The sequence below is a fragment of the Puntigrus tetrazona genome, chromosome 13 (assembly GCF_018831695.1).
Source record: "Puntigrus tetrazona isolate hp1 chromosome 13, ASM1883169v1, whole genome shotgun sequence".
NCBI classification, from domain to species: Eukaryota; Metazoa; Chordata; class Actinopteri; order Cypriniformes; family Cyprinidae; genus Puntigrus; species Puntigrus tetrazona.
The window spans coordinates 4,704,779-4,719,599 of NC_056711.1; the positions used below are offsets into that span (position 1 = coordinate 4,704,779).

At 38.0% G+C, this 14,821-nt stretch overlaps 1 protein-coding gene across 37 annotated transcripts in view; it reads right to left on the reverse strand.

Moving 5' to 3' along the window:
• col13a1 (collagen, type XIII, alpha 1) overlaps positions 1-14,821 on the reverse strand; it is an 88,851-nt gene that overhangs the window by 13,897 nt on the left and 60,133 nt on the right. For 29 of the 37 annotated variants that reach the window (XM_043254953.1, XM_043254950.1, XM_043254949.1 and 26 more), the window contains 17 exons: positions 12,598-12,624; positions 10,687-10,731; positions 5,073-5,117; positions 4,275-4,310; positions 4,142-4,186; positions 2,615-2,701; positions 2,459-2,485; positions 2,298-2,333; positions 2,110-2,166; positions 1,943-1,966; positions 1,772-1,825; positions 1,564-1,608; positions 1,333-1,467; positions 585-656; positions 379-423; positions 220-261; positions 17-43 (listed from right to left, as the gene is read on the reverse strand). In XM_043254953.1, the coding sequence (XP_043110888.1) occupies positions 17-43; positions 220-261; positions 379-423; positions 585-656; positions 1,333-1,467; positions 1,564-1,608; positions 1,772-1,825; positions 1,943-1,966; positions 2,110-2,166; positions 2,298-2,333; positions 2,459-2,485; positions 2,615-2,701; positions 4,142-4,186; positions 4,275-4,310; positions 5,073-5,117; positions 10,687-10,731; positions 12,598-12,624 (849 nt within the window). The remainder of the gene's footprint in view (positions 1-16; positions 44-219; positions 262-378; positions 424-584; positions 657-1,332; positions 1,468-1,563; positions 1,609-1,771; positions 1,826-1,942; positions 1,967-2,109; positions 2,167-2,297; positions 2,334-2,458; positions 2,486-2,614; positions 2,702-4,141; positions 4,187-4,274; positions 4,311-5,072; positions 5,118-10,686; positions 10,732-12,597; positions 12,625-14,821) is intronic. The other 8 variants (XM_043254928.1, XM_043254925.1, XM_043254935.1 and 5 more) reach the window with 8 other exon arrangements.

The window sequence follows — 14,821 nt, forward strand, 5'->3', positions numbered from 1 at the left end:
GGGCTGGAAGACTTACCTTTGGTCCTGGCAAACCTGGAGGTCCCTGATAAGCAAGAAACAATAAATATTAGAAATCAGAATCATTTTGAGATGTTTAAAATGAGTTTCGCTTCATAAATGCTCCATTAAAAGAAAAAAAGTGCACTGATGCTTCTTGGGGGCCTGTAATATGTCTGCTGTTATCATAAGATTTTTTTATGGAGTAGACATTGTCCTCACCAATGGCCCAACTGGCCCTGGAGGTCCAGCAGGCCCATAGACCTGAGAGAGAACAGATAGGGGACTCACCATTAAGAAATGCCATCAGCTCCATTATATGAACAAAAAACTTTAACCCTCTAAGATGTGCAATCAGCAGCTAAATTGTGTGGAACGTACCAGTTCTGCTTTATCTCCTTTCTCCCCAGGTTCACCTTTCTGACCCTGAAGAAATTATGAAAAAGCAAAAGGTTAAGAATACTGAATTCTGCCATCAGTTCTACCATCAAACGGTTATGATAAAATACACTGCATCTGAAAGAGTATGCCATGTCTTTTTAACAATGAGAACAATCTGTTTGCTTTTGAGGGGCACCATTGCGTACCATTAAGCCTGGCAATCCAATATGGCCAGGGGGCCCTGAAACCCCTTTTTCTCCAGTAGGGCCATCTAAACCCTACAGAATGAGGACAGAATAAGGACATATGCATTAAATTTGGCAGAAAAGTTTATTGGGGGAGGGACCGGGTTGATAAACATGTAAACAAGGTCCACAATTCATAGCATCCAACGTGTAGGATTAATGATTAGTAAACTGCAAGCTTTCAAAGACGCAATGCTGCCCACACACCACAAACAATTTCAAAATTCATCAAAGCACTCCCCCAATCCCGCTTACTCAAATAACAAAGACCACATTTACATGCAACTCATTTTCTGATATAATCTGGTTGAGCATTTAATCTAAAAAGTTCCACAATTACTGCAACAATCCCATGTTCTTTTAACCAAAATATTCCAAACAAGCAAATATAAATGCATCGTTCTCTGAAAATACTAGACATGCCTTTTTTATTTAGTTACCGTTAATACTCCAAGTGAGGAAGGTTACATGAATTCAACCTTTCCTAATACCATATACCGAATAATACATTATTAATTTCTAGAAACTGAAATATTGGCTTAATTTGTTTAACTTTGCAGTTAGGTATTTACATGATTTGAATATTATGACATTTGATATGAGAATATTCTTTCATGCAAGTGGTAAAGGAGACAACACCCTTTGTGGTTATTTAACAATTCAGTCAGACAGACTATATATGATGGGAATGCTGGGTACAGTGACTCACAGGTGACCCTGAGGGGCCCATGTCACCCCTGTCTCCTTTTGGCCCAGACAAGCCTATGGCTCCTCCTTCTCCCCGAGGTCCCTCAGGTCCAGGAGGGCCGATGGGTCCCAGTTCTCCTGGCTTTCCTCTCGGACCCTAAGAATCAAACAGGTGCAATCACTCAGCATTAAGAAGTATTGACAGTTGTGTAAATGCATCCAACATTTAAAGTAAATGTTAATGATTATTTACCTTTTCCCCATCAAGACCAGGGGGACCTGGAAGTCCAACATCACCCTGAGAAAAAAGCAAATGTTAATGCAAAAGAACCAAGATAGTCTACTGCGACATGTCTTAAATCATGGCATGCATGAGGCTGAAAAACGTCCTCAGATATAATCCATAATCTAAAATTCGAAAAAGTTCTACGCTAATAGAAAGGGTAAGAATGGTCAGCAACCTTCAAACCGGGGGTCCCGGGAAGCCCAGGAGGTCCAGGCAAACCAGGAGGGCCCTAAAATAAAAACAATACATACTTAAAAGTAGTTGTGCTATTTATGTGCTCAAATACGCAAACAAGTTATTCAGTTTTGCCAATAAATAGTTTTTCACAGCAAAGAATGACACTCACCATTAGATGCACGTTGCGTATATCCTGAAAAATGAAATAAAATTAGTGCCTTGCCTTCACATAATACAAATTAATCTGCTGAATCTGTTATATGAGACAGAGACGTGAATATGACTAAATCATAAGCAAATTAAATAAATTAATATACATCAGAAATAAAGACATACATTTTCATTGTTGTTGATTAAAGATTTCCCTGGCTCCCCAGTTGGACCTGGTGGGCCCTGTTGAGCAATGAGGAAACAATTAATAACATACATCATTATTTCTGATATCAGTCATGCACATCTGTTAAACAAATCTGGTGACTTGTTTGCATTATTTTCTCTGTCTGTGACAAATGGCCTCTACTCACCCTTGGTCCAGATGGGCCTTCCTGGCCAGGATCACCCTACAAAACAAAAAGCATTTTCTTCAAGGACATATTTAAAATACAATAATCGTACAAGGTCATGTATTGCTGCAATGAGTCAGCACTATATTTTTGGTTTTAATAAAAAAAAGTCAATTGCTCACCTTTATGCCTTGATCACCTTTCTCACCCTATGAAAATACATGGAAGTAGAAATTAAATTTTGACTACACCCTGAGCTTATTTTGTTAGACTGCACATGTCACACCACATGAAGAAATACAGCAGTGGATATAAGGTGGAAAATGGTGGCTTGTTACCTTGGGTCCGGCTTGTCCGTGCTGTCCCGGGGAACCTGGTTCTCCTTTGATGCCAGCTCCTGCAGCACTAGGCTCGCCTTTCTCACCCTAGACATAAATAACAATATGGGAGTTAACATTCAAAGATCCAAGATGCATCTCTATGTAACAAAGGTGTGTAAAATATTCTAGCGTGCGCATCTTGCTCCCATTTCCTTCTGAAACGTTACAGTTGACGTCTTTAATTCGCCACAGCTGCGGTACTTAAACACAGGGAGTGAGATTAAAAGTGTGGTCACTGAAATACAACAAATATGGGCTCCACAATATGAGGTCACTTCTAGGGCTTCTGTTTTGCAGAAACACCAATTAAATCGTAACAGTTAACACATTAGAGAACGGTAAAGCAGACTGTCCTCTGCCATTGCCTGCAGCACGGCAAACCAGGCAGATTTAATGCTAGCTCGCATGTGCTTGTGAAAATAAATGAAACACAAAGTCTAGTGAAACCGCAACGTAATTATTCCACGTTGTTGAGCTTCAGTAGACAAAATAATGTCAGAAAATGACATGAAACAGATAGATTTTGCCACCAAAAACAAACAGAATTGAGTGCAGACAGTCAGGTCACCACTTCATAGAAGTCTTCCAGACATGCATGTGTAATTACAGGCAAATCAATGCAATATAATGAAAAATGTAAAAATGGTTATTTTTATTCAGCCTCTTTTTATTCTAAACCCTTTCCTTTTTCTATGGAACACAAAAAGTGATTAAAAATAAAGTAGAAATGTTGCCCTAGAATAAAGAATGAAAAGAAAAATGAACTGAAAAAGACTAAAACTAAAAAATAAGAATGCATTCATACTAAATTGAAATATGTTGAAATATTCATAAAAATAACAAAACACTTTCTAAAACTTAAATGATATCAATAAATAATATAATGTTACATAAATAATACTAAAATAACACTTCAGTTGGTTAAATAAGGTGCTTTAATGGCATTTATTTTCTCATTTCAAAGCATAAAAATATCATAGCATTTCAGAGAATGTTACGACTTTATTTCAACATTTCACTAACAGTAAATAACTACATGTTAATTAGCAGTCTTTAGAGTATTAGTAGACTCTCTGCTTAATATCTTCCAACACTTTATTTCAATGAGTGCACAACATATTGAATATGAGAAACTTTGCAAGTATCTGTTATTCTACTAACCCTAATCCTACCCTAACAGTCTACTGTGAAAGTTAGTATGTAGTTGCAAATTAATGAGAATTAGTTGACATGAAGTTACAAAGTTACTTATTCTTAGTAGAATGTCTAAAATGGACTATCAAAATAAAGTATAACCCACAGAATCGCCAAATATTCTTAAAAAATGAATCACTGTGTTGCACTGAAGAAAGCCATACATGTTTAAAAAATGGCAAAAGGGTGAGTAAACATCAACTTCAATATTCAGCATCACATCTAAAAGAACTTCCTGTATCAGGACAAGCGCTTATGCGAGAAACAGTCACAGCACACGCTAGGGTGTACCTTGTAGCCCCGTTTTCCAGGGATACCAGAAACACCTGCCTGACCCTTCACAGTGACAGAAAAATCTTCATTACTTCAAAAAAGGATCAGCAAAATGTATTAAAGAGACAACCACACCAAACCGGGCCTTTACCTTTCGTCCAGGGACACCTGGGAAACCAGGCTCTCCCTGAAGGTTGAGAGGAAAACAAAAAGAGAAAAAAGAAAAACAGTGAGAACAGACCTAAACACGTCCTCAAACCCAGACCTTTGAAAATCAACAAAAGAATCAGCATCATATATTAAAGCTGAAAAAGTCATTCGTAATTTCAACTGGAGATTATTCTCTGCAATCATTTAGTCGATCGTAAACCCCCAAGGGTCTATCAGATGTCATAATTTCTATTGAAACGATTAGACAGCACACGCTGGTATCAATATTTAGATTGGTATGTCGACGTTTTTGCTCTCCAGGCACGCAAATAGCAGCGCCTCAATGAGCCGCTCCACAGTTGGATTGTTATTAATAGTACAGAGCACATGACAGCTATTTAATTCATGTCTGTTATCTCAGACTAATGAGCAGACATGAAGGCAGTGATCTACAGACACAGCTGCGGCTGAATGCGGACACTCGACCCATCGAGGTCGAGGGCTGCTGGGGGTCTGACTGCTAGTGGCACCATCCGTCTTTCTCCTGCCATCTCATTCCTCAAGCCTCAGACGCCACTTTACAGTGTCAGAAGGTGAGGCGCTTATATGCGAGGTGCCTGCGTAATGAGCAATTAATCACGCTCTGGTGTGAAAGCAGCTTTACGTACAATCATAACAGATAAGACTGAGCGTTTCAGCGGTGGAATGCTTCTGGAACAGCATGCAGGGTTCTGGGAAAAAAGGATAGCTCATTATAAATAAACAGGGACGGATGGAGGCTGCAGTAGAAGCGAACTACCTTCAATCCTTGTTTCCCAGGCATTCCAGGCATCCCTAGCTCACCCTGCAAAATCAGCATTAATAATTACTCACCTTTTCAATACTTCAAAATGGTCACACACACAAGCCAAAGAGTGCACTCATAACGCAAGCAAAACGCCAGTCAGAGGCTTTCACTTCAGCGGATTGTTAGACGTGATGACAAAGAAGTATTTCTCAGCACATCTGCTCACCACTGGACTGAATGTTCAGCTTTGTATGCTCGATTCTTAAAGCTACAGCTCACCCAAAACTGAAATTCTGCCTTCGTTTACTCATCCTCGAAGACTTATTTTCTTTTGTTGAACAAAAAAAAATATATTTTGAAGATAGTTGGTAACCAAACAGTTAGGGTGCCCCCTGACTTCCACTGTATGGACCAAATAAATGTAGAATATCATCTTTTTATGTGCAGCAGAAGACAGAAAGCCAAGAAATAACGATGAACAGCTTAATGTACTTTTTAAGCAAATATTAAAGTAACAGTAATGCATATGCCTTGTACATATCTATATCCATATCTAAGCTGTCCTTTCCCAATGTTGGAAGAAATAGGGGTGTACAAGTGTAATAGAGTATGTGTGAATGCCATCAAATTTATGTTTTAAAAAATGTAATACTGTTTCAGTGGAATTCAGCCATTACATATAAAATATACATTCCTAATGAATTTCTAATGTACGAAATGGCAGCATGCCAAGCATAGCAATTCCATTGGAGGAAAGAGAGTTTCATTTAGCTTCAGTGAGAATAACACATCACTGTTCATAGAAAGAAGCTTTTTAACAAACCACATCTAATCAGCATTAAAGGAATGGCTCACTTAAAGCTCACTCATCTTCAAGTACTTCCAAACCTGTCTCTTTGTTTTGCCCAACACAAAGGAAGATATTTTGAAGAAAGTTTGTAACCAGGCTGTTTTGGGTCACCATTGACTTCCTAGTAGGAAAAAACACTATGGAAGTCAATGGTGACCCAAAACAGCCTTTCTTTAAAATATCTTGCTTTGAGCTGAATGAATAGACAGAATTTTCATTTCTGGGTGAACTATTCCTTTAACCAGCACTGGAATTCTGGTTTAAGCTGGTCTCTTTAGTAGGGTTATCAAACGCACAAACCAACGGGTAGATTAGCCAGCACTCAATCACTACATTACACGCTAGTGCCACAAGAGAAGCATTTTTACAACATGTCCAGAAAGCCTCTACAGAAAACAACGCATGCCATTCTGAGACCGGCGGCAGGCAGACAGTAGGCAGTTGAGGGCAGAGGTCAAAGATGGCATGAAGACTCCAGTGAGTCTGAGCAGGGGGCAGGTGGCAGAGCCTAGCGTGGCATAACCCGCTTCGACAGGTGCAGCGGTCAGACCCCGGAGAGAGCGGCAGGTTATCAAGAGAGCCAGACGCCATATGAGTGTGGTTTGAGAGGGTATTAATGATCCAAGGCACTCTAGTGTGCTTTTGGGCCTGAGACAAGACTGCTTGTCATACTCAGCTGCCTTCATAAACTCTGTCCAATCAGGCACCAGAACAGTCTGGGAAGGGTCTGGACAAGGCAGAGAGTCGTATATGAGTTTATCCGTATTCCCAGCAGATGAAAGAGGCCGACTTCATATTACCGTCCCGTTAAGGGAATGGAACGATGCAGTGATTGTAGACCACTTTAATCATAAAAGAGAGACTACATGGGCACATGCTGAAAACAGGAAGTCTTTTTGATCTTCTTCATTTCCAATCAACTCACACCATTCCGTTATAGGCCCCTCTGCCCTTCGTCATGTCTCTTATTTTAGAGCGGATAGCGCTTGGTGAGGCAGAGGCTAGCTGTGGACTGACAGAGGCTGCAAGTGATTTATGGCGGTGCTAATCTTCAGGCTAAAAACGATGAGGACGGAGCCTTTGGAGTTGAGGGGAACTCTGGGAAGGTGGAGAGAACCGTCATCAGCACAGAGGAGAAGTGGCTGCGTTCTTTGCTGACAAACTTGATTCCTTCAGGACAGTTCGTAATAAGTAATGACTTACTTTGGCTCCTATGAAATACGAGCGCATGGTATACGTGCTTGGCACGAGGTATAAAGAGAAAACGGATGAATGGAATTTTCAAACTAAACTTAATAAGTTCCATTTATATACATCAACATACTGTACAAAGAGTCCTTGTATGAAGAGAAGAACGACTATAAAAAATGGGTTCTGAGTCTTAAAGACACAGTGTGTCATTTGTCTGCAGCAAAAGAGTAATAGCAAGCTGTTTGGCTTAGCATTCTGTGAAAATTTATAAAATATTGGATTTATGCTTATGCTTGATCAAAAACAGTAATGACAATACTATTGTGAATATTACTGCAAATGTGTTTTCTATTATAATGCATCTTAAGTTTCACATGATCCTTCGGATATCCTTCTAATGTGATGATTTACTGCTTAAGAATTTTTTTAAGAGTTTGGATATAATAATACAATTTTGGGGGGTTCTTTGATTTATTTTAAATTGTGTTTTGCAACAATTTAAATGCCTTTAAATGACCATTGCCATTTATTAATTTATCACATCCTTGCTCAAAAAAATTATTAATCCTGTAGTAAATTTTTCAGTGATTTATGTATTTTTTATGCATGTAAATTAATGCATTTTCAGAATGCGCAGAAAAATTCTTTTCGCACTTTGAAAATCACTTTTTGCAGTCATTTATTCTGCTGCGGTCACATGTAGCTCATAAAAACTCACTGTAAAATCATTGTAATGCATGGCTTCTTCTGACGTATTGCTTTAATAGCCCTTGGGTTCTCTGTTTTATCAATCCTGGTCTGGAAGGAAGTGTGTAACGGAGAGGTTTTGAGAACCAATGTCAAAGAGAACGAAAAGTGGTTCGCATTTGATCTCCGAGGTGCTGCACTTTAAATTCATGTCACGCCGTTTCTACTTGACGTCTAACAGGAGAGGAATCACATGTGTTACACGAGTAAGTGTCTTTCCCTGTGTTTTTGCATGCCTGATTTTTATTGTAAATGTATATTACTTTTTTCCCCATTGGAGAGGAGTCTATAACAGCCTCACTGAATACAGATGAGGCTCACCCGCCGCTGGCTGCAGGAGCAAAAGGAGTTAATTTAGCGTTCGCTTATCTCCTTTTTATCTCATAAATTTTCACTGGCTTTCACTACACAAAACCAAATACTGACTAGTAATGACAGAGACAGATGTGACTGTAATAAAAATTACTGTGGCGATACCACAGTAAAGTGATGACATTAAATATTGTGGATATACAATAACAGTTAAATGCTGGGACACATCTGTTTCTCAAAAAATATTGCACATTATGTACATTATTAGGCTGAAATGGTTACGATCGCACAAATTGAATGCATGGATTAGAACAAATAGAGATGCAAACGCGAGAGTGCATCATACTGCAGAATGTGAACTTTAATACTGTTTAATACTAAATACCCAGGATGCATTTAAGTGCAGAGCTGAAATTTCGGACAAAGCTCAAAGATAGTCACTATGCTAGTTTTGCTGAACATTTTTGGTCACTATATAAATTCCATTATTTCGTATTTTTGATGATTTGAATATTACTCTAAAACGCTAAATAATAATAGTAGTAAAATAAATGTTTCTTGAGCAGCAAATCGGCATTTTAAAATGATTTCTGATTAATCGTGTGCCGCTGAAGACTAGAGCAGTGATGAAAATTCAGCTTTGCGTAAGAGGAATAATAATATTGGAAAAAGTATTAAAATAGAAAACAGCATTTGCAATAATATATCACATTTTACTGTATTTTTATCAACTAACTGCAGCACTTTGGAAAAATGCACCAAAAAATATCCTACTCGTAGCAAATATAACAGTGTATCATGTTATTTACGTACCAATATATTAAAACAAGCAATAGCCCGGGCTTCAAACAAACCCTCCTTCAATCCCAAACCCATGCTAAAATGTTTCTGCATTCAATTAGAGGCGGTGATCAAGTTATATATATATATAAATGTATAAAAAAAACTAAATATAGCGCTGCTGCAGATGTGCTTATTCATCTGTCAGCTCCCCAGATGGTACGTCTGCTGAGTATGATGATGAAAACATTCATATATTTAAACACAGCGCTCGAATGCAGCAACACAAAGCACTGTCATGACAACAGACCTAACAATCGAAGACTGTGGCAGCACATGTTTGGCGGGGACAACAGCAGGTAGCAAAAATAAGTGTGCTAAGTCCATCAAGCCGCTTGTAGCGGGGGACTCTCCACAAACAGCAGAGTTAGAGGCCTGTAAATCAGATGCGCAGGTGCTCAGATGAAGGAAGCAGGGAACGTCTCCTGTTTTTCTCTTAGCGTGCAATCCCTCTGCTCTCTCAGCGTGACTCCGGGACTGAGTCATATGTCTTTGTGCACATCCTGGTTTCAGTTGCAAAGCATTTGTCCTGCCCCCAGCCCTTGTAGGTCCTCGCTTTGGTAACGTAAGCCGGTGTCTAGCAGTGGTGCCGAGGCAATGAGGGCGGATGAGTTATAGGAATGTACAGTTAGGACCGACTTGAGCATTTCATTTAAAAATGAAAATTGTGAAAATGACTCTTTGTGTGACCAAATCTTACTGGCCACTGCAGGTCTCAGCCACGGGGATCTTGTAGAGCCACTTTGGAATAATTGCGTTTTATAAAATGTTTTTGAAAGAAGTGTCTTGTCCATTTATTTGATTGAAAATGCGGTGAATATTGTTGAATTATTACAATTTAAAATACCTGTTAAAATTTCTGTTTGGATATAATCTAAAATGTAATTTATTCCTGTGAAACGAAGCTGAATTTCCTCAAGTCTTCAGAGTCACACGATTCTTCAGAAATCATTCTAATTTGGTGACTTGCTTAATTATTATTATTACTGACATTGAACACAGTTGTGTTGCTTAATATTTTTGTGAATCTGAAATAGAATGCATCCTTACTTTTGGTAAGGATGCATTTATTTAATCTAAAAGTCTATAATGGTAACACTTTATAATAAGGTTTGTTATTTAACATAAACTACAGAATAATTCTTCTACAGCATTTATTAATCTTAGTTAATGCTAATTGCAGCATTTACTAATGCATTATTAAAATCACAAGTTGTGTTTGTTGACTGTTAATGCACCGTGAACTAACATGAACAAACAATGAATGATTGTATTTTTATACACTAACATTAACAAAGATGAATAAATACTGTAATAAACATATTGTTCATTGTTTGTTTATGCTAGTTAATACATGAATTAATAACACCTTATTGTAAAGTGTTACCAAAGTAAAAATAAAGACATAATAATAAATGTTTTTTAATCTTGAAGCACAAAAACATATATGCATGTATGATATTTCACAATAATGCTGTTTTACTATAATTTTGCCTAAATAAATGCAGCCTTGGTGAGCTTTAGAGACTTCTTCCAAAAACGAATTCATTCCAAACTCTTGTATCAAAACTTGTCGATCATGCAAAAATATCACAACAGTTTGTTTTTAGATTTGAGCTTTTTATACACACGCGTGCAAACAAACCACTCAAATGCACAACAAGCTGCATTTCTCAGGCAGAGTACCTTCTCCCCCTTCTCTCCTCGATGCCCATCCACCCCAGAATCACCCTACAAAAATGCACAGATGGGGACATCTTCAGCAGAGCAACACACACACACACACACACACACACACACACACACGCCACAAATACACAGAAACTGCTGGAAGTCAACCGGAGCAGATACGCAGACAAGAGACATGTGATCCCAAACAAAGTCATGAGACCTTTCTTCTGGCACACTGTGACTTACGAAGCCAGAAACAGTAAATCGATAAAGATGATGATCTGCACCGGTCCTCTGATCGGTTCACTGTACAGGGTGGTCGAGGGGAAGGATGAACGGAGGAAATGAAAATTCCATCAAACTCGCAGTAAAGGATTTCTGTGAGACACGGAGTTCACGTAAGACGTCTGGCCTCTGCTTCCTCTCTCGTCTGAGCGCAGGGTTTATTAAACACCCCATGAAATTGTTTGGCAAGCACGGTTTTCTTTCCTGTGTTGTTGTAGTTTCAACTGAAAAAGGTTTGAACTAGATATACATAAAAGCCCTTAGCTACACTACATCTTTTTTTTTAATAAAATTGAATATTTAAGTTTATTTTTTGGCCATTTGGTTACACTACATGCTTTTGTCATTTTTCTATTAGCTTTAAATGTAGATTTATTTCATTTTTAGCTTTAGTAATTTTAGCACTTTAACTGATTTTAGTACTTCTTTAAGTTGCCAAGATAACATTTCTACTTTTCATTTAGGAAACAAAGTTAATGTATTTTGTTATTTATTTATTATTTGAGAGAAGATACTGTAGATGTTGACAGTATTGATGACCTCAAATATAACAGAGGGTTTTTTTTTTTTTTTTTTTTTTAAGATTTGGATTTCATAGTTTTCATAGTTTTTTTTTTTTTACGTATGACCAATTAGTCATTCAATGAAATACCAGCACCAAAAACAATAATAATATTAATTTATTTATTTACCTGCTTACTTACTTACTCATTAATTAATTAATTTGTTTGTTAATGTTTTATTTATTTTTATGCCTTTACACTGCTTAACTTCTGTTTAGTTTCTGTTAATGTTCCTTTGGCACTAAGGAAGTTGAATAAATTGAACATGTTCTTTTATTTTAAACTGGCTTCCTCGTTCCTGATATGACCCTTTTAAGATATCACGCCCTGTGTTTTCCCTGGCCGGTGAGTTCATTCGGGCTCTGCTCATCTATCACTGCTGGCTTTACAGGACAACACTCGGCATTAAGCAGTTAGACAGTCGCAATAGCGCTATCCTATAGGGACTATTTGTGCATCAGCAGGTGTAAACTTTACGTGAGTCCCACTCGTGTTTACAGGGCAAACGTCTCCCCAGTGAGAAACAGCGTAAGCGCTCCAGCAGATGCACGTCTTTACTAGGAGCAATGCCTCAGACATGTGATACAGTCACGCAAACATAAATCTTCAGATGTTTGGATTTATTCTCTATAAAACACTACTCCTTCAAGAGGCAGGTTGGAATCCCACAAAACACAGTGCTGTGCCAGTTTTAAATGAATCCAAAAGCTGGTGCTAATCAAAACTGAATGCAAATCTGAGATTTCCACACACAGGACAACCAAAAATGCGAAGGTGAAGTGCGCATTTTATGCGTCACCACACGCAGCTGGCCACTGGGCGATCGAACCGATAGCTCCGCCCCCGAACCCACGCTATTGGTTGAGTCAATGTTGCTATGTTGAGCTGGTCAAGATCAAGCAAACACATCAGTGTTTTGATAGCGCCATAAAGACGGGGCAGTCAAACTACAAGCAGGTTACTTAAGCCTTCAAAGCATTTTAACATCGACAAAATAACTCACATCGCTTTTAGACTTCCAACCATTATTTAAAAAACAGTAAAAACAGCAATAACGAGAACCAAATGTGTTCCTTACCTTCGTTCCTTCATCTCCTTTAATTCCCTAAAGAGAAACACAACAAACAAAGTGATCAATATGCTATAAAATTAGAAATGAAAGCGTCTCATAAATCAAAAGGTAACGCTGGCCTGCTTTTTCTTGATCTCATTTTTAAAGCAACATTAAAGTCAGCAGAGTTTCGGTTCACGGCATCATTTATCTAAACAAGCCATCGTTTGATGGAGAAATTATTAAAGCAAACATTTCTGTTCTGTCACATTCAGTGCCGTATGGCTTGGCAGCTCTGAGTAAATAGCTAAACATCCATGAAGGCGACAGACAGTCATTTTTCAGAAATAAAGCCTCGTGGGAGGAAGGCAAAGTCAGCCGTTGATTAATTGTGTTGGTAATGTGCCGAATAACGCGTCTCCTCTGATTTTAACATTTTAATTGTAAATCCATTGACTTGGCCCTTTGCCTCTCTCACAGACGAATGTAAAGATGTCTCTTTTCCGAGTAGAAATACTAGGCCAGACAGGAGACAACAGAGGAGAACACGTTTTAGCCTCCCTCCATAAAAGCGGCGCCTGTCCATATCCAGAAGGTGGTGCAGTTGTGCAAAATAACTGCTTCTCCGCTTTAGCACAAAAGATTTCACCTGAGCTAAGATGAGGTTGAATGTAAACGCAACAAACACAATGCTAGCCTCTTGTATACAGGAATTTTCCATAAGCTCACTGTATGACAAGCTTACTATCAATCTAGCTTAAGCCATTGACTGGGTGCGTGTTTTGGACCTGAACTACGTGGCTGATGGAAGAAAGCTCCAAGTTCACAAAGGTAGATTTGGAAGGGAATGGATATGCGAGTTGTTCCAGAGTTCACATGTGTAAAAGCATAGCACGAATCCAAGATTGAGAACTATATAGGTTGTATCAAAGCAAAGCAAATTCAATTTCACATGGAAAAGATTACATGCGGTTTTCGTACCAACGTGTATCCCTCTCAAAGTGTCAATCAGCACACTTGTAACCGAACATAAGCTAAGCTGCTTGACCCACTCTTCTGTTGCGTGCTATTCTGGAAACAAGAGTGCGATATTGTGCAAAAATTGTTGTGTCCAGAAAGCCCTAGTCCAATTTTCAATTAAGATTTTCAAGATTTCAATTAAATTTTATTTAGAAAGGGTATATCAAATCAATCAATATTTTTTAACTTTTTATTAATCCAAGAAAAGAAAAAATGGTATCATGGTTGCCACAAAAATATTGATAAATAATAAATCAGTGTATTAGAATGGTTTCTGGTGGATCATGTGACACTAAAGACACGAAAATTCAGCTTTGCCAGCACAGTAATAATCTAAGTATTACATTTTAAAAGATATGCGAACCTGGACCACAAAAGCAGTCATAAGTAGCACAAGTGTATTTGTAGCAATAGCCAAAAATACATTGTATATGTCAAAATGATAAATTTTTCTGTTATGCTGAAAATCATTACAATGTTAATTAAAGATCATGTTCCATGAAGATTTTTTTTATATTTCCCACTATAAATAGTAAAATCTATTATTTTTTTACCCTCAGATTCCACGTTTTCAAAAAGTTGTATCTCGGCCAAATATTGTGCTATCCTAATAAACAATAAGCCGGTGAAGAGCTTATTTATTCAGCTTTCAGATGATGTATACATCTCATTTGTGGTCCAGGGTCACATATACAACTGAAAACAGTTATTTTAAATTGTAATAATATTTCATACTATTAGTGTTTGACTGTACTTCTTTTCAAACTGATGCAGCCCTTGGTGAAGATAAGATACTTCTTTCAAAAACATGAAAAAAGTATAGTAGCGTATTTTATGCTTTTCATAGTATTACACTAAGCCCCATGTTCTATCTTAATTCAATCTTTCATTACCTCAGGGGTAATGCACTCAATGACTTTAGAGTTAAGCACATTGCTCAAGGGGAAGACAGTAAAACCCCAAAACAGATGCTGTTATCAGCAACCCCAGTTCTTTGAGCAATTCCTCCAGTGCTCCAATGGTATTTAGTCTTGTAACCCAAACAACAAAAGTGCCGCCTCACTGGCTTAATCACAACTATATGATTTGGGTATGTGATGTCACACCTACAGACTGTTTTAGATAACACCCTCTTCTGTTAAAGGCCTGATTAAAGACGGAAGCGTGTACGTAATACATCTGTTTCCTACAGCCTTCATAAACATTGACTGACACAATAACACACTGTAGA